At 51.0% G+C, this 25,495-nt stretch overlaps 12 protein-coding genes across 12 annotated transcripts; 7 read left to right on the top strand and 5 right to left on the bottom strand.

Annotated features, from left to right (window-relative positions):
* Positions 1 to 21: 21 nt before the first annotated feature.
* Positions 22 to 1,590, bottom strand: HO173_005246 (uncharacterized protein; the record flags this gene model as incomplete). The annotated part of the gene is made up of 2 exons (XM_037307164.1): positions 22 to 1,443; positions 1,495 to 1,590. 2 exons carry the CDS (start codon positions 1,588 to 1,590, stop codon positions 22 to 24), a joined length of 1,518 nt encoding a protein of 505 aa, XP_037165804.1.
* Positions 1,591 to 1,813: 223 nt separating this feature from the next.
* HO173_005247 (uncharacterized protein) lies at positions 1,814 to 2,560 on the top strand (the record flags this gene model as incomplete). Its single annotated transcript, XM_037307165.1, has 1 exon — positions 1,814 to 2,560. The coding sequence occupies one exon, from the start codon at positions 1,814 to 1,816 to the stop codon at positions 2,558 to 2,560; it is 747 nt and encodes a 248-aa protein (XP_037165805.1).
* Positions 2,561 to 2,846: 286 nt separating this feature from the next.
* On the bottom strand, positions 2,847 to 3,989 carry HO173_005248 (uncharacterized protein; the record flags this gene model as incomplete). The annotated part of the gene is made up of 1 exon (XM_037307166.1): positions 2,847 to 3,989. One exon carries the CDS (start codon positions 3,987 to 3,989, stop codon positions 2,847 to 2,849), a length of 1,143 nt encoding a protein of 380 aa, XP_037165806.1.
* Positions 3,990 to 4,853: 864 nt separating this feature from the next.
* Positions 4,854 to 8,573, bottom strand: HO173_005249 (uncharacterized protein; the record flags this gene model as incomplete). The annotated part of the gene is made up of 4 exons (XM_037307167.1): positions 4,854 to 4,879; positions 4,932 to 6,377; positions 6,440 to 8,264; positions 8,376 to 8,573. The coding sequence occupies 4 exons, from the start codon at positions 8,571 to 8,573 to the stop codon at positions 4,854 to 4,856; spliced, it is 3,495 nt and encodes a 1,164-aa protein (XP_037165807.1).
* Positions 8,574 to 9,232: 659 nt separating this feature from the next.
* Positions 9,233 to 10,669, bottom strand: HO173_005250 (uncharacterized protein; the record flags this gene model as incomplete). The annotated part of the gene is made up of 1 exon (XM_037307168.1): positions 9,233 to 10,669. One exon carries the CDS (start codon positions 10,667 to 10,669, stop codon positions 9,233 to 9,235), a length of 1,437 nt encoding a protein of 478 aa, XP_037165808.1.
* Positions 10,670 to 11,268: 599 nt separating this feature from the next.
* HO173_005251 (uncharacterized protein) lies at positions 11,269 to 12,408 on the top strand (the record flags this gene model as incomplete). The annotated part of the gene is made up of 1 exon (XM_037307169.1): positions 11,269 to 12,408. One exon carries the CDS (start codon positions 11,269 to 11,271, stop codon positions 12,406 to 12,408), a length of 1,140 nt encoding a protein of 379 aa, XP_037165809.1.
* Positions 12,409 to 12,869: 461 nt separating this feature from the next.
* Positions 12,870 to 15,390, top strand: HO173_005252 (uncharacterized protein; the record flags this gene model as incomplete). Its single annotated transcript, XM_037307170.1, has 3 exons — positions 12,870 to 13,118; positions 13,225 to 14,872; positions 14,942 to 15,390. 3 exons carry the CDS (start codon positions 12,870 to 12,872, stop codon positions 15,388 to 15,390), a joined length of 2,346 nt encoding a protein of 781 aa, XP_037165810.1.
* Positions 15,391 to 16,259: 869 nt separating this feature from the next.
* On the top strand, positions 16,260 to 17,282 carry HO173_005253 (uncharacterized protein; the record flags this gene model as incomplete). The annotated part of the gene is made up of 1 exon (XM_037307171.1): positions 16,260 to 17,282. The coding sequence occupies one exon, from the start codon at positions 16,260 to 16,262 to the stop codon at positions 17,280 to 17,282; it is 1,023 nt and encodes a 340-aa protein (XP_037165811.1).
* Positions 17,283 to 17,706: 424 nt separating this feature from the next.
* Positions 17,707 to 18,226, bottom strand: HO173_005254 (uncharacterized protein; the record flags this gene model as incomplete). Its single annotated transcript, XM_037307172.1, has 3 exons — positions 17,707 to 17,774; positions 17,956 to 18,139; positions 18,206 to 18,226. 3 exons carry the CDS (start codon positions 18,224 to 18,226, stop codon positions 17,707 to 17,709), a joined length of 273 nt encoding a protein of 90 aa, XP_037165812.1.
* A 488-nt stretch (positions 18,227 to 18,714) lies between these two features.
* Positions 18,715 to 20,933, top strand: HO173_005255 (uncharacterized protein; the record flags this gene model as incomplete). Its single annotated transcript, XM_037307173.1, has 3 exons — positions 18,715 to 18,843; positions 18,897 to 19,745; positions 19,791 to 20,933. The coding sequence occupies 3 exons, from the start codon at positions 18,715 to 18,717 to the stop codon at positions 20,931 to 20,933; spliced, it is 2,121 nt and encodes a 706-aa protein (XP_037165813.1).
* A 565-nt stretch (positions 20,934 to 21,498) lies between these two features.
* On the top strand, positions 21,499 to 22,188 carry HO173_005256 (uncharacterized protein; the record flags this gene model as incomplete). Its single annotated transcript, XM_037307174.1, has 3 exons — positions 21,499 to 21,793; positions 21,860 to 22,033; positions 22,100 to 22,188. The coding sequence occupies 3 exons, from the start codon at positions 21,499 to 21,501 to the stop codon at positions 22,186 to 22,188; spliced, it is 558 nt and encodes a 185-aa protein (XP_037165814.1).
* Positions 22,189 to 22,348: 160 nt separating this feature from the next.
* On the top strand, positions 22,349 to 25,069 carry HO173_005257 (uncharacterized protein; the record flags this gene model as incomplete). The annotated part of the gene is made up of 5 exons (XM_037307175.1): positions 22,349 to 22,603; positions 24,071 to 24,165; positions 24,213 to 24,373; positions 24,534 to 24,725; positions 24,813 to 25,069. The coding sequence occupies 5 exons, from the start codon at positions 22,349 to 22,351 to the stop codon at positions 25,067 to 25,069; spliced, it is 960 nt and encodes a 319-aa protein (XP_037165815.1).
* Between the last annotated feature and the right edge of the window lie 426 nt (positions 25,070 to 25,495).

Below are 25,495 nucleotides of genomic sequence, written 5' to 3' on the forward strand. Positions count from 1 at the left end.
CTGGTGTGATCTGTACATGGTTTACAATTCATCTTTATACTCCTCTTGACTTCCCCCCTCGTATTCCCCTCCATCCTCGCCATCCTCATAGCCTTCCATGTCTTCTCCATCCTCGTCACTATCCACCACGCCTCTCAACTCCCTCTCGCCATCCACCTCAAAGACTTCCAACCGCCACCCTTTCCCCTCGGCCATCTCCTCCAGCTCCCTCCTCGCCGCATCCACCACACTCGGATCCAGTCCCAGTTTCTTCAAATCCTTGTCGCTCAGTTTTTTAACCTTGCCTCCTTTCTCTCTCGGTTCCTGGCTTATCAGCTCCATGACATTCATTTTGTCTTTGTTATTGCCATGCATGCCATGCCCGTGACTCCCCGGTTGCATGTTCTGGGGTGCTTCGAGTCGGTTGCCTTCGCGCCCGACGAGTTTCATGCCGCCGACTTCGATGCCGCCGACGATGGGTCTGCCGCCTCCTTCGGCGGTTGCGGCGGTTTCGCCGACAAGTCTTCGCTCCGCTTCCCCTCTCTTTCTCCGTTCCCACTCAGAGACATCTTCTTCCTTGACCACTTCGCGACAGACGATGCCCTCCGCCTTCTCCTCCCTCGGCGGCAGGAACGCCACGTCGTTGCACAGCCGCGGCGTGTACACGACCATCAAGTAACTACACGTAGACACCTCTTTAATCCAGCCAATGCGGTCTACGCTCTGTGGATGGCAGTGGAATTGAATCTCCACTCGTCGCGGAGATCCCGTTAGATCGCAGGTAGTACCTCCTGATAATTTCTGACTCAGATATCTCGAGGAGCTCGTCCCCTTGGCTTGGATCTCGGTCGTCATTCCCTCCTCCCCTTCCTGCGGGGGCAGTCCAGCATCCCTTCCACCATCGACCCCATCGACATCCTCAAATCGATTCCTGACCTCTCCGAACTTGCCCAGCACATAACTCGCAGTGGCAGGATCTTCCACGGGGGGAAATATCGGTGTTCCTTTCCCCGGCGGTAGTTGGTGGAATTGTTTCACATGCGTATTATAGCAAAACGAATAACTCCACCAACCACTGATAAAGTAGAGACAGCTACCAGACATAGATCGCAGAAGATCGTAACCGCGATCAGTGGCGCGCGCAAGCTCAGCAGTCTCTTCGGAGGCTGCACGGGCTTGGGTGGTGGAATTCGTGGAAGGAGGGGGAACAGACGGTATGGAGCAGAGGTAGGGTTTGTTGTGAAGCATCATACGCTCATATGTATCGGACGGTCGAGCCGAGTCTGGCTCTGGGGAGTTAGGATCTGACAGTCTTTGAGACAGCTCGGCGGCGGGTTCGGGGTTCGCATCTTCCGAGGTGGTGGAGGTGGTTTGCGCTGTGGAGGAGGATCGAGAAGCTGCTTCTAATACCCGCGACTCTGCTTCTGTGTCTGAGATGAAGGTATCAGAGAAAATGACTTCGTACTGCGGCATGTCAGCGAGACATAATTATTCCGGGCTTTCTGGAGGGCTCACTTGAGGATATGCAAGCAAGTCGTCAGTAACGCTGAAGACATGAGGACTGCCGTATGCTAGACTGGCAGCCACCAGCCATATCAATCGGCGCTTCATCTTGCCACATGAATGGAACGGTAAGATGGTTGGAAGTTGAAGGTGGCTTCTCTTATTTGAAACCCCGTTTGATAGGGCTGGGCCGAGGTCGATCTTTGATTGCTGCCAAGACACTTTTGTCTCAACGGAGAACAGTCCGCTACTCCTCACTTACCACTGACTGATCAATTTCCAGACCATCCCTGCAGGTAAATATTGTACAGACTCAAAGTGTATAGCAAACATGTCAAGACCGTCTCCGACCCTCAACAGCAAACGATTCTTCCTCAGTTTCCACCGCTACATATCCATGACCTCTTCCCCCCTCACCCACCATCCCCACCTGCCAGCGCAAGCCACAACCCCACAGCGACACCCATCCTCTCGCCCCCGCAGCAGGCTGTCCGCACGGCACGCCTCCACCTCGGACGCTCCGCCCTCCGCGCCCGCCAAGCCCCTCTCACACTACGACCTATTTCCCAACACCCTCCCCCAAGGCCCCCCCCCTCGCGGCCCCTTCGTCATCGACCCCCGCCAGCTGCGCAAAGAGTTCCTCCAACTGCAAGCGCGCGCCCATCCGGACCGGCACCACGGTCCCGACAAAGCGCGCGCCGAAGGGACGTCCGCCTTGATCAACGAGGCGTACAGAACGCTGCAGGATCCCTTGCCGCGAGCGCAGTACCTGCTATCGCTGCGCGGCATCGACGTGGCGGAGGACGAGACGGCGAAAGTCGAGGACCCGGATCTGCTGATGGAAGTGCTGGAGGTCCGGGAAGCGATCGAGGGCGCTGGGCAGGAGAGCGAGCTTGAAGGGATGAAGGCGAGGAACGATGCGAGGATGGTGGAGAGTGAGGGGATACTCGATGAGGCGTTTCAGAGTGACGATACTGAAATGGCAAAGGCGGAGGCGGTCAAGTTGAGGTATTGGACGAATATTAAGGAGGCCCTTGATGCGTGGGAAAAGGGGAAACCGGTTGTGCTTGTGCATTGAAAGAGGAGTAAAGACGCCAGTAAGAACGGACATGCTGGAGGGTAACACTAAAGCAATATGAATAGAGCGAGGGTCGTGACCCTTCATGTGCGCATCAGTGTTTGGCATTTGAAGAAGCATATCGTCAGTTGGTGGGAATTTTTGCCATAAAAGGTCCTTTTGAATCTATATACAAGACCCTAAGCTCCAACGGAAGCTGAAGCCAAACCTCCTGGTACCCCCTATGTCCTGCTTTAAGAACACCAGCTTCCCCACCACCCCAACTCATCATTTTTCATCGAGCTTCTCAATGAACCATGCTCTTCCCAATCTCGCTCTGCCATCCCTTTGCCCTCTCAAAGCCATTCTGATGACTCTGATAATCAAGCATAGCCTGATAAACCTCCTCCTGCGTATTCAGGACAAACGGCCCATACTGCACCACCTTCTGATCCAATGGTAGTCCTGCAACAAGTATGAACTGCCCATTCTCATTCGCTTCCTTCGCAACCTCTGCGGACACAGAATCGCCTTTTTGCTCGAAAACGACATTGTGGTACTGGCCAACCGTGGTCTGATCTTTGCCGACACCAAAGGCGGTGGAGCCGGCAAGGGTGTAGGCGAAGGCGTTCCAGCCGACAGGGAGGGGTTGGGTGACTTTTCCGCCAGGGGCGATTGTGATATCGAAGATCCAGACGGGCGTGTAGGCTAGTTCTTGGACACTGTCTGTGCCGTGGGACTGGCCTGAGATGATTTTGATGGTTACATTGCCATCGTCAACCTTGATTGTGGGAATCTCAGCTGCTCTGAGATCGCGGTATCGAGGCTCGCATGTCTTCAATTTCTCTGGTAGGTCGACCCAAAGTTGCATTCCCACATTCGCGCTTCCGTCAGGATTCTGTCTTGGCATCTCGGCGTGCATTATACCACGTCCAGCTGTCATGAACTGGAGGTCTCCGGCTTCAATCGTACCTGCATTTCCAGCAAAGTCCTCATGATCCACTGCTCCATTGAGCAAGTATGTGATAGTCTCTTGTCCACGATGAGGATGATCTGGGAAACCTGCACCTGGTGCAACGGAGAAGTGATCGAGCATTAGGAATGGGGAGAAGTTTCGTAACTTCGGTGTACCAATTGAACGTCGAACGCGGGCTCCAGCACCTTCCGACTGCTCAATTGCCAGAAATGCCTGGCGTATAGCCCGTGGTACCGTCATGTTTCTAGGTTTGTTCGGAGCGAAGAAGGTGGGTGGAACGAGAGGTAGCCCGAAGAAGGATGTGGAATTAGAAGATGCCCTTCTTGAAGGCCCGTTTGAAGGGTTCTGGGTTGTAGAGAGGAAGGAAGCGAGTGGGGTCTGATGTAGGAGACTTGTCAATTGAGACCAAAAGGAGCTGCTGTAGAACAGGATTGCTACGGCACTGATGATGGAATATGAGATGAGCAACTTCATGAGCTCGAAGGAGGAAAGAGGAGTTTATAGGGAAGAATCAGGTCGAAGGAATGCTAGAAGCTTCTCTTCCGACTCTCAGAAGCAGACAACAAAAGAGAGATTGGTAAGGAATGTACGGAGTAGTGTTCTGTACTCGCGAGCTTGTGAAGTATTAGCCAATGATGACAGGCAATTGATGGATCGTGATAACCCTCGACTGCGCAAGTAGAGTATATCAAAGTAGGTAATTCAAAAGCAATTGAGGTTGTTTTGTCGTGGATTACCAACCAGTTGGTAAGCATGTGAAGCAGAAGTGGCGTCAACGGCAGTTGTTTTTGGCAAGACTTGCCGAACATTGGATGCTGCACCTGCACCGTCCGAAACTTACGAGTGGAAACAGCGTCCGAAGCTGTTACCGTACTCGTGTGGCCGAGAAGTTTATCATCTTGGGGGTTTAATTTAAAAAGGTGGGGGCAAAAAAAAAAAAAAAAAAAAAATTTTAAAAAAGGGGGGGAAAAAAAAAAAATATTTGGGGGGGGCCCCCCCACGCCAAGATGATAGATTCTCAGGAACCATCTTCAAACAGAACATTCAACACCTTTCACTTTGCGAAGCTCAATGAGTTCCCCGTCTATAGATTCACCCTACTTTGACTGTCATCTTCTGTGGCTGCATGACTGCCTTCAATCAAGCGACATTATTGGGAGTCACAAAGGCAATGGAAATAATATAGGGACGCTGTCGCCCCCAAGATGCTAATGCTTAGGTACACGAAGGAGTATTACTGATATCTACACATGCCTGGCGCCATTCCCTCTCATTAGTCCAACTCTGCGGATTCTTCTCGTCCTCCACAAGCATCACTGAACAAAGGATGCGAATTTCTCAGAAACCAAAGGGGTTAGAAGGGGCTAGAATACCGATTAGTCCTGAAGTACTAACATGGGAATATGAATTACTCACTGGCTGAGGCCAGATTTGCCCGCCCTGTCCGCTGAGGCACCAATTTGTTCGCTGCTGGGGTTCCAAACCTGACTGGGGGCGCCGGACCGGTCTTTTGCGGCAGCAGTGGAGCGGCGGCAGGCTGAGAGGGCATCGATGGCATTGGAAGCATTGGCGGAGGTGCTTGGCCGAAGCTAGGCCTGGAAAATCCATTGACGCCTGTCTGTTGAGGCTGCAATGCTGGCGGTAATACTGAATTGATACCAGTTTGCTGAGGTTGGAGAGATGACTGGAATTGCGCCTGATACCCGGTGTTCTGGGGCTGCAATGGCTGAAAGCCTCCGCCTTGCTGCTGTCCTCGAGGATCGGCGAACGGACTTCCTGTCTGCTGGCCGTTGATATAAGGATTCTGCATTCCTTGTAGTTCCGATGGCCGAGGTACCATTTGGTATTGTTGTCCAAATGCAGTCTGCTGGGGCATTATGCCATTACCAAATTGACTGAAACCTGGATTCTGTTGCCCGAAGCCTGTCTGCTGTGGCTGTAGTTGCTGCTGGCCAAACTGCTGCTGCTGGTTGAATTGCTGTTGCTGTAGCCTTTGCAGATTCAGGTCATTGAGACTTTGACCTGGTGGTGCGATCTGGTTCCCAAATTGACTTTGCGGTTGAAAACCTGTCAGCTGGGGTTGCAACGGGGGAGGACCGAAACTACTAGTTTGCGGTTGGGTCTGAGGTGCTGATAGAGGTCTGGCAGGTGGTGGCGGCATGATTGAGCCTTGCTGATTGATCTGAGGTGCTTGCGGCCTTTGTCGCGGCGGGCCAGTCTGCTGCGGTTGCTGATTTTGAAAGCTTTGTTGGAGACCAAATCCCTGAGGCTGCTGCATTTGAGCTGTGTTTTGCTGCTGCAATGGCAAGCCTGAAGGCTGCTGTCCCAGCTGCGAAAAAAACTGTGGGTTCGCTCCAGTAGGCTGTTGCTGTACAGGTTGCGGTGGCGGGACCTGTGCAGGTAGTTGGGTTTGCGTGGACTGAGGCTGCAGAGGCTTCTGGACTGAAATGTTCTGGGCTGGTGTGGGTTGCAGAGGTGGTGATAGCAGAGAAAGGTCGAGTAATGATCCCGTCAATGTAGGCTGCTGTGGGGGGGCACTCGGCGCTAGCGTAGGCGCTGCAGCGGGTTGCTGGCTAGGATGTTGTGTGGGTGTCTTGGAAGGCTTGACATCCCATGCATCGTCGTCAAAACCGCGAGTGTCTTTTTTTGGCGGTGGCGGCGCCGTTTCTGATGGTATCGGGACAGCCTCCGATCTAGGCTTTGCTTTCTCTTCACCATTTTCTTTCTGTCTAAATGTATTGGCATCGACAACGTCATTGCTTTGCACCGTTGGGGCTGGGCGTCCTTTGCGGGTGTTGTTCCTGAGAGCGCCGCCAGGCCCTGAAAAGAGGCCTCCACTTTCACCTTCTGGAGCTTGTGCACCTTCTCCTATGTCAACTTTGCAGCAACAGCATATGGTGTAGAAGACCAGATCAAAAACATACCTGTGCGACCAAATTTGGTGTCCAAATACTTCATTACCCGAAGTATGTCCCCTTCTTTAAGACCAAGCGTCCGCAACACAGATGGCGTGATTTCCCCGAGAACATTCTCGTCCATTGAATCCTTGTTGAAGTTGAAGGCGTACCTCTCGCACTGATAGGGGCTAACTCCGGCTTTTAGAAAGAAGTCGAACCAGTCATATTCAGGCCCATCGGGCTTGGCTTTGGACGGCTCAACCGTTGCTCCCGGCTTTGCGGCGCTTGCTGTAGATTCTGGTTTCTTGCAACCATTGCCCTTTGTGGTTTGCGTGCTCCTGCGTTTGATATCGGAAAGTGGCTTGTCATCATCCAGAGATACACCAGTCATTTTCTCGACATATTCGAGATCTTCGATTGCCATTTTGACCACAGGAACTGCAATCTTGACCCCGTTAAGCTTGTGCAAGTGTATTTTCCCATCCTTTAAGCCGATGAACTGCGCTTCGACTTTGAAAGTGGCAGATCGATCAGTCCAGGTCCGCGTCTTTGCCATATCGGGCTTGGACTTCGACGACGAGGAAGACCTGCCATGCTTGCTTTCCTTCTTGCTCCGCTCGGCAGCCTTGGCTTCGTTTTTCGAAGCTTTCACAGCCTCCTTTACCATTCTCTCTTCATCTAGTCTGTTCTGCTCCACGACAGATTTGCCAGCATTGATCCCAGAGCTGGTCCGAGGTGGAGCCACTATACCCGTCACCTCCACGTAAGTACTCGGTACCACACCTTCCTTTCCATTCTTCAGCCTCCGAACCATCCACCATTCCTCGCTCTTGGTATCATCTACAACAACTACTTCATCACCAACCGCAACTGTGACTTCGTCTTCGCCCTGGGCCATGAAATCGTAGAGTACATGGCCCTTCTTTTGTCCACCTCCAGATCCATTACTGGCTTCGAGAACCTCTCGAAGACCTTCCGCCCTAGAAGCGCCTGCTATTTCTCCAAGGCCCCTAGTAATCTCTTGAGCTGTATCTTTCGCACCGGCATGGAAGTCAATGCTCTTGCTCGGTCGCACTAATTCCATGAAAACATGTTTGCCCTCGATAGAGTAATGGGTAAGCTTCTCCGCGGTCCACTCTAGCTGAGGCCCATCCCGTGATTTTTCTGGAGCGATCATGATGACGCCTGTAGCCAGATTCAGACCCAGCGTGGTCGGCATCTTCTTGTTCTTGCCCATAGCAGACACCATCTCATTGATGTTGTAAAGATGGAATCCCCCATTGTTGACCTGCGGCTGGTCCTCATCGTAGCTTCGGCTCACGGCGCGGTTGAAGGGCGGGGAAGCTGCAATCCCTGGAGAATCTGGGCTTCTAGGGGAAGCGTACGGTGGGGGAGGCGGCGAGAGCTGTTGGGAAGGTGGGCGTTGAGGTAATGATGGCGCGGGAGGCTCTTCATCCGAATCTTCGGGGGTGAACTGCGGCCTTCGAGGTGGTAGACTTATGTTGGCTGGTGGCGTATCCGTGGAAGATGACCTTTGGTGCATGATGCCTGCCATGGCAGCTGCTGGGCCAGTACGAGCTGTAGAGACTGGGCTCGATGGCTGTTCTGGCTCCACTTCTCTCTCCGAGGTCTGTGGTGAGAATGCTGCTTGCGGTGACCTTTGCTCTGCTTTGCCAGTGATATCGATGTAGTTGGAAGGGGCAAAGCCATATTCGCCATCCAGCCCCACAAGGGTCCAGTCTGGATCAGATGTATCGTAGACAGAGAGAATGGCTTCTTCGGTAAAAGAGAGTTCCTCGTCGGTTTGCCGACTGTAATCGTATAATGCTTTAGCATGGTGGGTAGGTTGAGCCTACGCGGCAGCTGTCAGCACTCCATTGCAAATGCTATTCAAGACGTACGAAGACATGAAGTCTGCCTTCGTAGATAACAAGCTTCTGAACGATCAGCCAACAATACTGACCTCTGTAACGTAGTTGTTCGGTATCAAGCCCACAGGCTCATCCTCGTCTTCACTCGGCGCCCTTTTCTTTGCCTTCCACCAATCATCCTCGGAGCTCTTCTCGAGTATATAAACTGTTTCCCCCTCTTGTATGGCGAGTTCGTTATCACCTTGGGGAGCATAGTCGTACAGCGCTGTACAAATAGAGATGAAGACCATATCTGCAAAGCTCGGGAGCTCGTTGATTGGCGGACGCGTGACCCGTCTTCAAAGCTGGAGCAAGACGCTCAGTCTGCTTCTCTCTGCTTGGCAAGCTTCAGTGAGGATCTTTGAAACATTCTGTTTCAGAAGATTAGGCTGGCGCAAGTGCTAGGGGCGTTATGCCTGACATGAGGTAAGATAGCATCACCCTATTTTGTGTGCTGTCCGTATGAAAATCTGTCCTTTGGCGAATTCTCATGACCACCAATACCAATGGAACTAGTCATGATAGTCATCCACAGCCAGCAGCCATTTCTATTCTAAACCCCGTCGCTAAGTTTTGGTATACATAGAATCGGAGATTGGAGATCCAGTTGTGTGCATTCACGTAGCGATTTGTCATCATTCAAAGCTGTCTTGGGGTATCTAGAATGGTTTGCATTTCATCTCGACTATGCCAGTCCCTTTACACTTCTGAAATCAGGACTACGTAGTATCTATTGATGAAATTCTAAGTTGATATCAAGCATTAGGCTTCTCGGTGTAGTTACTGACCACGATACTGAAGGGTGAAAGTCAGATTTGGTCATGAACACGACTAGTAATGCTCCTTGTCTGCTTCTGTTCGTGATTACTTGCTACTCCCTCTGTCCCATCTCTTGACATTCAAGCCTGTCTTAATAGGTATATCGGAAACCCTCAGTCCTTTCAATCGTTTTCTTACCCTTTCTTTGCTTGCTGTTGGCACTGTAGAAGTACACCGAGAATGCGATGACAATACTGATAATGAGGATATGGGACCCGATTGACACCCAAACTGCCGTTGGGTAACGTGGAGCTTCAGTCTGCCGGACAATGAAGCTCCCAGCAACACCTCCGAGTCCATTGCAAGCGGTTACCGCTGCTGCCGTCACTGCCCGCTTCCACTGACCAGTGATATTGCTGGCTTGATAACTGTTCAAAGCTGCCCAATTCGATATATATGCTCCAGTGGCAAGGTAGGTACCGACATATCTGACAGTCACTTGGTCGGCGAAGCCAAGCATTCCGAAGCCTGCAATCAAGCATAGCGAGTTGAATGTTATGACCGGCCCTCTAAGACAATACTTGTCGCCGATCCAAGACGATATCAATACTGGAATGACCGCATAGTAATACGGTGGCGCTGACAGCAAGATTGCCTTGTTCGTCGAGAAGCCCATACCACTCTGAAGGATTATGGGCAAGAAGTATGATAAAGCTGTGGAGACCAAGTTGAGAAGAAAGAACGCTGCCGCGAATCCATATATCTTCACATCAAGAAAGTGCTTCAAGACTTCGAGCCACGAAAATGGAGTCGGCACAACATCCCCGCGATCTTGCTGGATCCGTGCGACAGCAATCTTAGTCTCTGCCTCGTCCAGAAAGTTGAAACTTTCTTGGGCCTTTTCGGGAAAGTCTACAATCCACCAGTACGTTGCTATACCAATGAGGCAAGCCACAAGACCCTGGACGATGAACATCCACTGCCAGCCCTTGACACCACCTCGGCCATCGAGGGTATTCAAGCCAAAATTCACAATCCCTCCAGTAGCTAGGACAATCACTTCGCCACACTGCAGGAACGCAAACCGAAGCTGGAGCTCCTCTCTTCGATACCAGCTTGATATGAGCAACGCCAGCCCCGGATAGATACCACTCATAAACATACCCAGGAGAACTCGCATTACAATCATCTCCTTCCACGTATGGATGAAGGCCGTGCAGAGGGTGATCAAGCCGAAGGCGAAAGTGATGACAGTGAAGAAGATTCGAGGTCCTACTATACGTATGGCCAATGTAGCGGGAAGCTGGAAACACACACTTGCCACCGTAAAGATTAGTATTGAAACGGAGTAACGATTGCCTTGATCGAGTCCGAGGTCCTTCAACATGCTCGTGACCGATGCGCTAGAAATAATCCCGCTGTCTAGTAAATTGAGACTACATAAAAGACCTGCGATAGTGCATAGCCTGAAGTCGACCTTGAGACGTAGCTTTTTTGTTTTCTCTGAATTTTCCCTAGAGCCATTTGTCTGCTCCATGTCTGGGGCAGCGGGCTGTTTGGATACTAACGAGTCGGTTTCGGCAGCCATGATGATGCCGGTTGCTGCTGTCTTTAGACCGACTCCGAGGGTCCAATCTTAGAAAATGGCGGGACTCAAGCAATGGAATGATAATCGTAATCTGCATGATTTGCACCATTAAGATAAATCGTCATAATGCATAGACAAGTCCAGAAGGAATCTCAAAGCCACCATACCCATAGCGCCCGCCGGGAACGTCCGAGAAGCGATTGCCGAGTAGTGCATCGACATGCAAAATGATGGCAGTGGGGTAGGGATTTAACGGCTTTTTCTAAGTTCATAGGGATTAGCACTACATACTCGTCTTTGCAATGCCATGCGGGCAGGGAGCTCAATTCGCTGTCATGGCTGGCTCCTCTTTGAAGGAGAACAGCAAATGCCCCGCGAGATACCGGGGAAATGTCAGCTCGGATGAAGGGAGTCTAGTCGATTCGTCTCTCGTCGCACAAGCTGACTGCGACTTCTCCTACAGTATCAGCTACTCTCAACTTTCTACGAATTCAAAGGGGACCTGTCTGAAATGCGTCCGTGCCCAACCTAAGCAAGGAATATAATTTGCTATCTCGAGCATCAAAAGCATAACGAGCGTCGAATTCTCCGATATCGCAATGGTTCAGTACATCCCACCTCCAGACTACCGGAGTCTTCTCCCACCTCTCCTCGCCTGCTTACCCACAGCTTTTGTTTCTCCTCGAGCACCTCCTGCCCTACTGCCTCTCCTGTCTCCCATACTTCGTCAACGCGTTCAGCTACTCGCCGCCTCTTCATCCTCCGCATCCGACTCATGGCTACCTCTTCTATGTTGGGAATCAGAGCCTGCGAAGAGGCTTGTGGACATAGTGTCAGAGAGCGACGCGTTTGAATTACACCCCGTATCTGGTGAGATCGACTTTGGTGATGTGGAAGACATCAGCTACAAGCGATTGGACGAAGAAACGCTCCAGGCAAAGGTGATAGTCACAGACTTAGGGCTGATCATCATATATCTTTGGTGCGAAGGAGATCAAGAAGGCGGCGGGAGTGGCTGGCGTGTGTCCGAGGTCAGGCCGATAAAGGGAGACACGGAAATGGCTGTTAGTAACTGGTGTCCTACTATGGCCGAAGCAGATGAGAAGGCTAAAGAGAATATGATGGAAGAAGCAATACGACAAGGCGAGGATACTTCGGCTATGCACGGAATGGACAACGACAACATTGGCATCGAGGATCAGCAAGAAGACGATGATGAAGATGATGATGACTACTGGGCTCAGTATGACAAAACTCCTGGAACGCAAAGATCGCAGTCTGCTCTGTCAAATCCGACAAAGCACATGAGGACTACATCGGACGCCGAGTACTTCGATCGATATGCTCAAGTGCAGCCGGAGATGGACAATGACGACCCTTCCGGAGATCGCGGAGCAATAGGAGGGTCAACCTTGAAAGGCGATGTTATGGCATCTTCCATGCGCAATGCATCAGAACTCGACAAAGGTCCTCCTCAAGACACGTACGCTTTATCTTCCGCGGATGAGGGTATCAGTCAACCTACGGCATCACCATCAGCCGGCCCAGCCGCAGTGTCAAGACTGGAGGAATCAGCGGAGTCTCAGTCGATTGCTGAGGTGGCTGTCAAGCAGCACGTCAGCACAAGCGTCAAAAGTCTGTTCCGGCTGTGCAGAAGCAGTGGGATGGAGAGGTCCGATTTTGACCGGATGGTGCGAATCGAGCTCGAGACGTTGAGTATGATGGAAGAGGATGACTGAAGCTTTGCAGGAAATTTCGCAATGAAATTAAAGATTTCTATAATACGAATGGACCAATTTCTTCGCAAAACCTAGATAGCATGGAGACTTCAACAGATGCCATTAGGGACAGCCAATTGTTGAATTCTAACTCGTAGCTCATCATCTCATGTAAGGTAAAGGGGTATCAGTCAGCCTTACAGGGCGACCCCGAAAGTCTTGGCCAACATGTTGCGGCGTAAGGTAATGCTAAAAAAGCTGTCTTGTCTAAGGGACACGAATTCACTCAAATGAGCTCAACTTGCATGCTTCGTTGAGAAGGCCTTGTACCTCTTGAGTACACCAGTCAATATATTGTGTTGCACAGGAGAATTCAGTGCTGTAAGTATCCTCTTGACATTTTCCTACTCGAAGCCTCGTGTCCCCCTCCTTGAAGCTCTCCTCTAACAATGGCACCTCTAGAGTCGGTCTTTACCTCCATAATGTCATCCCCTACTGTGCGACAACGAGGGCAAAAGGACAAGAAAGCCCCATCTTCCGCTTCAACTCCTCCAAAACAAGACAGCGATCTCAATGGGATACTGAAAGACACAAAGCTGCCCGAAGTGGTGACCTCCGAATGGGACTATAAGCTTGCACTGGGCGTGATAACGCTACTGGCTTTCATTACTCGATTCTGGGGCATTGGGCATCCCAATGAGGTGGTCTTCGATGAGGTGCATTTTGGAAAGGTATGAAAAGCTGCATCATTCCCCCAAGACCACTCTCTCAAGCTACTACGCGAAGTCGCCATACTGCAGGCTTTGGATAAAGTACGCTGACTATGCCCATTGGTAGTTCGCCTCATACTACTTACAAAGAACCTACTTTTTCGACGTCCATCCTCCCTTCGGAAAGCTTCTCTTTGCCCTTATGGGCTGGTTCGTTGGATACGATGGGCATTTCCACTTTGACAATATTGGCGATTCGTACATTACCAACAAAGTACCCTACGTCGCCTTCCGCGCCATGCCAGCACTTCTCGGATCCTTGACAGTTCCTACAGTTTTCTTGATCATGTGGGAATCAGGCTACACACTTCCAGCTGCCGTTGTGGCAGCAGGACTAGTTCTATTCGATAATGCCCACATTGGCCAGACTCGACTTATCCTGCTCGATGCGACTTTGGTATTCGCAATGTCGCTCAGTGTTCTTTGCTACATCCGATTCTTCAAGATGAGGCACGAGCCCTTCTCGCAAAAATGGTGGAAATGGCTCCTGCTTACTGGCGTCGCTATGAGCTGTGTCATATCCACCAAATACGTTGGAGTGTTTACATTCTTCACGGTCGGTTGTGCGGTTGCGATTGACCTCTGGGGTCTCCTGGACATCAACCGGAAAGGTGGAGCTTTGACTCTGCCCGACTTCGCAAAGCACTTTTCTGCACGGTTGACTGGACTCATCCTGGTGCCTTTCCTCATCTACTTGTTCTGGTTCCAAGTTCACTTCGCCATTTTGAACAGATCCGGACCTGGAGATGAATTTATGACACCTGCGTTCCAAGAGACATTGAGCGACAACATGATGAGCGCACAGTCTACTGGCATCGAGTACTATGATTCGATATCTATTAGGCACAAGGAGACCAAGACCTATCTACACAGTCATGCCGATAGGTACCCCCTTCGCTACGATGACGGACGTGTTTCCAGCCAAGGACAACAGGTTACAGGCTACCCGTTCAATGATACCAACAACTACTGGCAAATCGTTCCGAACAGCGTAGTCGATCTCTCACTTGCAAAGCCCGGTTTGGCTGTGCAAAGCGGCGATTTTGTCAAATTGCGGCATCTAGTGACGGACAGTTACCTCCTATCACACGATGTTGCCTCGCCATTTTACCCCACAAACCAGGAATTTACAACAGCAGGGCTCGAGGAGACAAACGGGGATCGGTACAACGATACCCTGTTCGAAATTAAGATCGAGAATGCCAAGGGAAGGCAACAGCTCAAAAGCTTTTCAGGGCACTTCAAATTAATTCACGCCCCCACAAGAGTTGCTATGTGGACGCACACCACTCCACTTCCTGACTGGGCTTACAAACAGGCCGAGATCAACGGAAACAAGAACATTCAGCAATCTAGCAATATCTGGTATGTGGACGAGATACCATCCATACCGGCTGACAGCCCGCGCCTTGTTAAGGAGGTCAAGAAGATCAAGCACGTACCTTTCTTGAAGAAGTACATCGAACTCCAACGAGCTATTTTCTACCACAACAATGCATTGACAAGTAGCCATCCTTATGCCAGTCAGCCAATTCAATGGCCATTCCTGCTCCGCGGTGTGAGCTTCTGGACACAGAATGATACAAGACAGCAAATATACTTCCTTGGCAATCCCATCGGCTGGTGGATCGTAAGCAGTCTGCTTGCCGTCTTCGCAGGAATCATCGGCGCAGACCAATTGTCTCAAAGGCGTGGCATTGACAGCCTTGATGAACGTAAGCCAGTCTCCATGCACTAACTTTTAGTCCGTTTATTACCTCGGTTGACCACGTTTTATCTTTCAGGAACCCGCTCTCGTCTTTACAACAGCACCGGTTTCTTCTTCCTCTGCTGGGCCGCCCACTACATCCCCTTCTTCATCATGGGCCGCCAACTCTTCCTTCACCACTACTTGCCCGCACATCTCGCCTCCGCTTTAGTCACTGGCGCACTCCTCGAATTCGTCTTCAACCTTGATCCTGTTGGCCTGGACGAGAATTTCCTACAACAAACGCAAAATAAGACTCCTAGCAAAAACAAAGATCGTGGAGGCAAGAGGGTCGTCGTTCCAGCCAAGGAGCGCATAAGTGGACAGAGTATGCTGGCGCTTTGGGCTGCCAGTGGGATTGTGATGGCGATTGTGATCGGTGGGTGGTGGTACTTCCTACCATTGACTTACGGCAAGCCAGGCTTGAGTGCCGAGCAGGTTGTTGCGAGGAAGTGGCTCGGATATGACCTGCATTTCGCGAAATGAGCAATCATTTCCAAAGCGAAAGGATGCCAAAACAAAGATTTTAGCGAGGTGCGCCGTAATGGCCAGAAAATGTTGCATTATATCGAGGAAGAAAATAGAAGAAAGGCCCAGTCGGGGAAATGTATCGGTAGGGTACACTGGCCGTCGATTTAGCGACCTATTGTGAGTTTGGATGTTGTATATCATGCACGATTCACATCTCCGGAATGTCCTCTTACAGTTTGACCATTATTCTTCCATGAATTTCCTGATACGGGTATACTGAAGTAGTAGGCGGTGTTCCGTCGTATTCAATGGGTTCATGTCCACAGCCTTCTGTCGTCATTTTTTCAAAAGCCCAGAGCTCGCGAGCTCTGGCCTCCAGACCCTAGAAAGACCAAGGACAATGGAGATAGTCACCGGTATTTTGGTATGCTGGATTTGGCAGTGTCAACAAACTTTCCGTATCCGGCTGGACAGAGCCTAAGGCTCTCGATGGAGGCTCATTCTATCTACACGAAGAGTAAGTGCACCCAGAGGTTTCTATGTTCCAAGGGGGAAGGAACTGAACTCCATGGGAAAATGCTTGAGGTCTTCTACATCAAAGGTAAGGGATCTCTTCATCCTTAGGAGCTTAGGAAGGTGTGTCATTAAAAGTCACCTCTCGTTTTCCGTCAGTTCCGTGCCTAGATATCGCATATCGCTTAGGGGCCAGACATGCGCTGCACGACAGCAACAATGGCATTCGAGCCTTCTTCAGCAGACCCTGCCAAAATCTCCGAAAGGTATCCACGTCCACCTCGCTACCAGTCTTAATTACTCATCCTAGTTCTCGTGTCGTCTCGCACTGCATATCAGAGCTGTCACGACCAGACGTCTCTGTCGCCATCATGGTTAACTTCTTATTGCCGCTTCTGCTCAGCTTAGCCACCTCCAGCATCAACGCAGCATCCCTCACCGAACCCTCTTTAGGTCCCTCGATTCCGATGAACCTAACCGATCTCTACTCCTCCGTCACAAATACAACTTCACTTGGTGACGGCGGCACCGGCGGCATAGACCCTCGCTTCACAGTCAACTACGATCTCGGCGGCATCCCTTTGCGCCCGATCGCCTGCCTCATGAACGCCGCGAACGCCATGACCAACCTCGCCCTGCAAGACTTCGATGCCGACATCCTACCCATCGTTGCTAGGCTGCCTTCCTATTCTGACGTGGTAATCAGAAGTGGTGCGGCGACTCTGAGTCCCGGGACGATACCGATACGGTATATCTTGTGGGGGATATGGAGTTCGGCTCTGTTGATGATGACACAATATGATTTTCAGACGATGCATTTGACACTTAAATTCGACGGGGCGGTAGTGGGATATCTGGGGATTGAGAAGCCAGATCCACAGATCCTAAGTCTGGCAGGGAGTAACGATGGCAGCAGCGGCGGGAGTCTAGAAAGGAGATCGAACGTGGAACTTCCTGCCATGTCTCCCTCGAAGACCCTCGCAAATCTCACCATGCTCTCCAACCGCGCCGGTCTCTCCCTCACAAACACCACAGCCCCCTCCAACGCCGGTAACCTCCGTGTCTTCATCAACCCCGTCGGGCAATCCCTCACCAACAGCGAATTCTTCATGCCTATTTTCGCAGGCCTCGACTACGTAGCGCGTTTCCCTTCCACCTCTCCCGTCTACGGGTTTGTAGTGCGTCCCTCGTTAACGGACGCGTGGCTTGAGTTCCGCGATTACGGCGCGCGGCCAAGGACGGAGGCACCGTTTTTCGAGTATCAGTGGATTGCGAGGGCATTGTGGGAGTTGCCGTCGTCTATGGTGCCGGGGAGATGGAGGGAAGCGGTTATAGTGATGCAGGTTGATGGGGTCAACGTTGGAGATGGATGGATTCGGAAGGGGGAATCTTGAGGGGTTGAGGTTTGATGTCCGAACTTCGCGGGTAGGGGGGAAGAGGCCTATAATTAAGTCGCCGGAAGTCATGATTATGAGGCTGTTCCGATGAGCAGGTTTTAGGCCTGACTGCTACAGACAACGCGAGGTCCTCCTGAGTATCTAGCTGTATTGTCAACCAGAACTTGGTCGATTGCTCAATTAGGAAAGTAGAGATACTGAGTGTCAATCTGTCTTGTAATTGAGAGTTGGATTCAACGAGAAAGACAAGGCGGTGGCTGCGATACTATTTGCTCGGTGAAAAGAGGCATGTTAGGACCAACAATGAGACCACAAACGGGTCAAGTCTATGATGTTGATACAAGTCCCAGCTCCTATCTACAATCATTGATCGTCCATCCCAGAGGTATTACGGCGACTGTCCAGCTCATGCCATTGACTCTCATTTTGCCTCGCTCATTGTCAGATACGCTTCCAGATCGAACTTCGGGTCGTTAGGATCAGAGATGACTGCGAGAATGAACAGGTCAGTTTTTTTGTTCGAGCAAGACTCTTCCATTTTCCTAACGCCATTTCTGTCCGGGTGTAGCCCTAATAGTCCCAGAGCGCGACACAATCTCCGCCTAGCCAGGAGCGGCTGACAACAGTGGGATTCCGAGCCATCATTCACCTCAAGAAAAGGCAAACTCACCAGCACCCTCCTTAACATCCTTCGGCATCGTCTTCTTCGCCCACTCCGCCTTTGCTTTCGATATTAGGCTCGCCTGGTTCTCAAACTCCCTGTCGATATGTGCCATTTTTGTTTGGGCTGCTATGGAGGCTTGGTGATAGAAGCCGTAACCTACGCCAGTGAGGAGGGCAGCGTAACGGAGGACCTGCGCATCATTGTGAGCGATTGAGGTCAATGGAGGAGAGGGTAAGAGGAGCATTGGATTGCGCACGTTTCCGCCAGAGGAAGCCATCCGGGGAGAGTGGAAGGATAGCTGGAGGTTGATGCGTGAGACGGAAAGGTCAATCGCAACAGTCAGGTAGTAATGAGCGTATACAGGCTAGCATACAGCTGCCAAGGGACTGAAAGTTGCGGTCGTGGAAGCTCTTGTGCTCTCTGGAACTGGAAGAGAGAATCACTAATTGAGGTCGAGAACAAAATTTATGCGAAGGAGCTTAGACTACTTTTTATGCATGCATAAATTTATAATGTTCACTGCGCGTCTCCCAAATGCCCAACCAATCCCGCCAACCTCTACCACCAGGTATAGGACTTGGGGTGACGATTAGGAAGCCATACTATGGGAAAAGCTACAGATCATTCATAGAAAATCAAGGACCTAATCTTACAGGACCTTTGGTTTCTTGATTACCTGTTCCGTACGCGCCATGCCTTGCTAGTCGTCCTCAGGTCTAAAAGTTGGATGGGCTTGACCTAATCATTCGAGCCGAGTCCGTGACGATGCAGCGGAAAGATGAGATCCTAGCCAAAAAGGCCAAACTCGCCGAACTCAGACGGCAGCGGGAAGAACGAGAGCAGCGGCAAAAAGACTCCGGGAAACGAGAGTCCGCTGCAGGGGAGTCATCTGAGGTACCTTGTCCGTGCTACAATCAATATACTGGGCGTCTACTCACATATCAAAGGCTAAAGTCTCTACTCCTGCTCGAATAAACGATAGAAAGGAGCTCGACAGCTTCATTGACACTCTTGTTGGGGACAAATCTAGAGACGGGAGTGCAGGAGCGTCCCCTCCAGCGGGCAAAAAAGGCCGTCCAAGCTCCGCATTCGGTACTGGGAACGTTGGTGTCGAGATTCATGGCGGTACATCAAGTCAACCGCGTCCTTCGGTCCCATATGTCTCAGCAGGCACTCAAACCCTGTCCGGGCCTCATGTCGAAACCACCTACGAGCGACCGCCCGCCCCCACTTCGAAACCTACAACCGAGGTTTTGAACTACAGCAAAGGCGTTCAGACCTCCGATTCATGGTCTCCACAGCGGCAACGTAGATCTTCAGGTAATTTCTCGGATTCCGATGGAGACGGATCACCTTCAGCACCGCGTTCGCCCACGAAGCGGCGAAGCCGCAGAGAGCGAGAAAGGGAGGAAGAACTTCGACAGAATCTCCGGCTGGAGATCGAAGAGGAGTTGAAAGCTGTCAAGGATCTTAGCGTGGACGGTCCTGTTCCCACTGGGCCGTCAAATTTCCCTGCAAGGGGTCTGACAGATGAGGAGGTTAACGCTGTAACTGCATCGGAAGACTTCCTGGAATTTGTGGAAAGGTCAAGTAAGGTCATAGAAAAAGCCCTGGACCAAGACTACGATGTGCTGGCCGATTATGCTCTAGACGGGGCAGAGGTGGAATCAGATGAAGATGAGGGCTATGGAAGCTCGCGGGGCAAGAAAGGCAGACGGGTACGACAGATAGCACAATTCTACGACGAGCGGTGGAGCAGGAAGCGGATGATCAGTGACATGAACTTTTCTACCAAAGTAAGACCCTCAAATGCCGTGAAGACCTCAATCTGATATGACTAGTTTCCAGAGCTACTCCTGGCCTCTTACACTAAGAACCCATCCGCTCCTCAAGATCCTTCAGGTCTTGTCCAGATATGGAATATGCACCTTCATTCACGCCCGGAATATACCTTCCACAGCACATCTGACATACTGACTGCCAAATTCTCCCCATTTCATCCATACCTAATTATTGGCGGTTCTTACAGTGGGCAAGTCCTTCTCTGGGACACACGCTCCAGAACGCCTCTTCCAGTCCAAAAGACGCCCCTGACTGGAGCCTCGACTGGAGGCCATACCCACCCTGTATATTCGATATCCCTCGTTGGCACCCAAAATGCTAACAACATCATCTCATGCTCAACAGATGGTGTTGTCTGCGGTTGGACGGTCGACATGCTGAGTTTACCTCAAGAGTACCTGGAGCTAATGACCCCACCTCCAAGCAAGACAGAAGACCTGAGTCCAACTTGCATGTCTTTTCCCGTCTCGGATCCAACTTCCTTCCTCGTTGGTACAGAAGAAGGTACGATTTACCCGTGCCATCGCTATGACCGTGCAGGAGCCAAGGCTGGCGTCGACAGCCGACTTCGCTATAAAGGCCATACTGCACCAGTCATGAGCGTGGACTTTCATCCAGCTCGTGGACCTGTGGACTTAGGAGACTTGGTCTTATCTAGCTCCCTCGACTGGACTGTGAAGCTATGGAAGACTCGCGCTCCTTCTTCGACTTCCGTGGCGACATCGAATTCTTCATCGGCTTTGAGCCCCACGGCTAGAGATGAGCATGCTGTTGGGCCACTGCTCGAATTTTCACGCGAAGACATAGTGTATGACGCCCGCTGGTCGCCACATAAACCCGGGGTCTTTTCATCTGTGGACGGGGCAGGTAACGTAGAAGTCTGGGATCTAACGGATGACACCGAAGTTCCTGCCGCTCGAGCAACGCCAGAGATCAACCGCAAAATCCAAGGAGGCTACGCCGCCAAGAGCCTGGAGAAAGTCTGTTGGGAGGAGAAAGAGGGGAAAAGGCTGGGTGTTGGAGGAGCAGCAGGCGTGGTGACTGTGTTTGAAGTTGGGTTAGACTTGGCAGGGGAGAGTGTGAGAAATGAGGAGTGGACGAGGATGAAGAGGCTGATTGGGAGGGTGGAGGCCGAAAGATGAGTGATCATTTCACTTTTTCTTGTCGCAGAATACCCAGTTGCAAGCGATCAGCTACTTCTCACATTGCGATGAAGCGTTTGCCTCCTCAAAATGTTCTTGTATGGGAGTAAGCTCCTATACAGACGTAGTTGTTCCCCGCGGCGCTCCCTTCTCTTCCGGCCTTAACCTATCTCTCATGTCGGTTGCCATCGTTGCTAGGTATGAAGCTTTTGAAACACGCATCCCTCCCATCTAGTCCCACTTCCATATCTCCCTCGCCCTTTTCCTAATTCATGTGTCGGTCAAACCTCTCGCATGTGGCAAGATTTGAGGTGTCTCATGGGGATGAATATAAAATATTCGGTATATTGTACCCCAGCAGGCGTCAAGGTCCTTACCCAGAATGCTGTTATGCGCTTGAAAGGTCGGATATCGCCTCCACCAATGTCCATATTTCTGCCATACCTCCACAGAGCTAGTTCTCTAACACGCGACATGCGATTGTACCTGTTGAAATGCGCATTGACTTGTTCTAACTTTTATCCTCCTCCGTCTCCTCGACCTGATGCAAGTCCAATCCTTTGTAATGATGATCTCTTTTTCGTCCATCCACTTCGTCCAAGCCGCCCTCCTCCTCATCCACATATATTCAGCAGCAGCAGAACTCTCCGAAGACTTCTGCGATCGCGCCACTTACGGTCAACCCAATCATTCCACATGCATCGCCCTTCTATACGGAAATCCAACACATCGCGGTGCAGGCATCTACAACATCGATAGTGATGAGCACGGCTTCTTTCTGCCATACTTCGGCCGCAGCGCTGATTTCACTATCAACCAATGGAGGCATCGAATTACACTACCTGCGGTGTGGCATAATGGTACGCCGAGATGCCCCAGTCAACTTTTTGTGGGTAAATTGTACCTAGCTGACATACTGTACGTAGACGGATGCAAAATCGCCCTATTGGTCGAACCAGGCCCTATGGGCGGATTCACCACCGATAGTGGATCATGGGCTGAGATTGCGGATAGGGGGAAAGCACTGCTAGATTATTGTTTGTTGGGAAGGCGGGCACCGGCAATCTGGGGTGGCGGTGTGGGACACGCAGGCACTCACGGTAGGCTCAATATCGTTATCTACTAGCGGGGCTCTGTTTTTGATCGTGCTATCGCCGGTCGCACAGGACCCGGCGGTCTGGTCGGTGTCGACTGGAATGAAACAACCGCCAATTTGAGTGCCAGCGGCCGGATTGGAATTCTCAGCCACGCATAAAGCGGCATGGGATCTGGCGAATGACCGAATGACCAAATCCTACAGAACTTCAAGGATTCCGATCAAGATTCGATATCGAAAGGAGCGTTGAAATTTTGAAGAAGCTGAAACGAGGGGGCTAAATGGTCAACATTAGCTACTATCAGAGGCTGTTTCGGCGATGACCCAGACCGACCCTGGGTGGACTTCGACCAAGAAATCGACGTCAGTAGGAAAATTGCGACTTGAGACCGAGTCACTTTCAAGATGGCAATCACTGCAAAGGAACGCCTTCCAAGGGTCGCCTATGACAGAAGAGGCAAGACTGAACGGTGCAAAGCCGGAGAAAAGGGACACTGTTATGGTCGACCCCCGGGTTCCAATGACTGAAAAGCTTGGCCTAGGCCCACGTCTATGTCGAAATGCTTGCTCGGAGGTACAGCGGCTACGGTCCCAGCACGTTGTCGCAGGCTTTAACGAGACGCTTCTACTGGTTGAACCCGCAGGAGATCCGTCAATACTGTACTGGAATGATCTCATAATGCCGGGATACAGCGCATCGCGATATCGTTGCGAAAACAAGTAGAGTGAAGGTCAGAGGACCCGAGTGCAAAGCCGCCACATCCGAGGAGTTGATTTATGGGCCGCGACAGAATTTGCCTTGTTCGGTCAAAGGTTGCAGCTGCCATCTGACGTCTGTGGGATTCTATCTCGATCTACAACCTCACAATCTGGTCGAAAGAAAACCAAGCGCAAATATAAAGCCGATTTATTCGATGGTCCTCTTTGGACTTGGATGATAGAATTGGCTGTCAATACACAAGCACAATATATGACGTTGATGTTGACAACAGTCCAAAACTACACACTTGTTCTCTGATGAAAATGCTGAACCAAGCAAGATACAATTCTCTTGAAACCCCATGGAAGACTCACCCGTTTCTTTGTTCTATGCTAGCCACCTGAGATTGGTATTTGTAAGGGACCCTAGCACTACAGATCCATTTAGCGTTGGCTCGTAAGCGTTCCCATACAATGCGCTCAAAGAGATGAGTCATACCTCTGCTTTTCATCCTCCACGAGTCCCGTTCCTTCTTTGTCTCGGTACCTAGGAGCACATAAGGCATCGCTCTCTTCAAACGGCAGCCTGTACCCCTAGTCCTCCAGGCTTGTACCCTACTCCTTTGGCTCTCATCCGCATCGTCTCTTTTCTCGGCCAGCGGATAGAACGAGAAGGTTCTCCGTACGTTCGGAGTCACCTTGGGTTGTGGATGACCTCCAAAGACGATGCCTCCATACTCTCCTCTCTCAAGGCGCCTGCCTTTGACGGTATCTCTCGTCCCGACTCTACCCCTTACGACGCTCATGCTCAATATCTTCCAGACCACATACGACGCCCGGCCCGGTATTTTGATCGTCCCAGGCATGTCGAGCCTACCTCATCTCTCCTTTTCCGGCATTTCTCTTCAACCCCCCACATCTTCTTTCAGAGCGCAAAAAAAGCAGTGTCATGCTTAATATGTCATGAAATGAAAAGTGCTCAGCTGGACTTTACGGTTCATTGACGTAAGCAGCCTGCTCGCCCTCACTCACAGCTATATTCTCAGCCCGGTATGTCAACCCTATGCAGCAGACTTCCGGAAAGCGTTACAAGACGTCGAGAATCCTGCGTTAGCTGCAAAGGGCATCCTATACTGTACAAGATCAGAATCGTAGACTAAAATGGCCTTCTAAACCCGCTGTTCTCCGGAGTGGAAGGTTCGGCTGACACTACGCTATCAGATATGTGCAAATCCAGGTGCTCCTCAAGTACTTATCCATTTCGCTCATGCCAATCCTATTCTGCTCCGTTTGACAAACAGGACCATGAATGGATCTGAACATACCTGACATCTTCGCACAGGTGGCATCTTTCGATGTCAGACGGTACTATGGCTGCAATGATGCCATGGATTCTGTTCTCGTTATCGATCTTCAGCTGGTACCGAGAGACCGTTTGTATCTACCTTAGACAAGACTACTACATTCATCTGCGATGTCACTAGCTTCGACAAAGCGGTAGTCGAGGGCCAGGGCCAGGGCGTTTCATCCAATCTTCGGATCGATGAAGCGATTGAAGGAGTATTCACCATCACCAGCGACCCCGAAATATGCCCTCCAGGTATCTCCACTAGATTCGCATGGCGCTACAGATCGATAGCGGCCGGTGCGCCGCTGCCGCCCCATCACTACATCGTGATCGTGTGCCCGGAGCTGTTGACACAGACGGAAGGCAAACCTAAGATCTTTGCGACTATGGATGGACAGGAACTTGATAAATCCAAGGCCGAATGACAGAAGCAATCTAAACACGATCGCCTTCATAGGAACGGAGATCGATGACCTTCGGAACAAGGTGCTTAGTGCATGGTTAGGTAGAGTTGTCATTACCATCACGGCCCAGAAGTACGGCTTGGATGTAGTCCCTCGGCCTAGCTACCAAAGCGACCAGCAATGCGCGACCTTAGAGTTGGCGGACACCCAGGGGAACGTATATTCACTTTCTCTCTTCAGGACAGGTAGGGAGCTCCCTGATCGAAGACATCTCCAGCAATTTGGAGCCTGTGTTTTCAGTGCGCGCAATGAATCGCTGACGTACACAGCAGGAGCTCGGTTATACTACAACACATTCTGGCCTGATCCAAATCAAGAACCCTTGTTTTTCGCACATTTCCAGACACTGGGGCTCTCTCGATGGAAAGATGGGGTACTGCAGCCACGGATGAGTCCGGCAGTAGCAGTACTACAGCCGCAGGATTGGGCTACAAGCAGACCCAGCCATGAAGAGATCGGGTTTGATGAAAGAGGTGAGGACGGGGCTACTGTCTTACCGTGCGGATTGGAGAAGGGAAGGAGCGTATAAAGTATAGAACAGGTCCGAGCCAGATGTATAGAAGGGGCCGTGTATCATCCATCGCGTGAAGAGGAGCTGCGACTTGTTCTCCATTTAACCACGGAAGGATGGACCTCAGGTTCTGCCTTTTGACAAGTATAACGTGAGAGTATGACCGACCCAAAGATTTCGACAAGCCGTCAAATATTGCGACGGATTGGCTTTACGAAATGGACGTCCCTGCTGGAACTTCATTTTGATGCTAAAAAGGTGTCCGGGTGAGACATTGCACAAGAACTTCATCTCTCACAAATAGGACACTCTTTCCGATCTATGAGATACTGGGCATAGGATATGCTACACACACATCTCACCCGCAACGCATGTGTTTGCAATGACAGCGGCATTTGAAACATCAAGGTACTCTATTTCTGAATCAAAGACTGCCAATGCCAA

The sequence above is a fragment of the Letharia columbiana genome (genome assembly GCF_014066305.1).
Source record: "Letharia columbiana isolate WasteWater2 chromosome Unknown Sc0000014_s0, whole genome shotgun sequence".
Taxonomy (NCBI): domain Eukaryota; kingdom Fungi; phylum Ascomycota; class Lecanoromycetes; order Lecanorales; family Parmeliaceae; genus Letharia; species Letharia columbiana.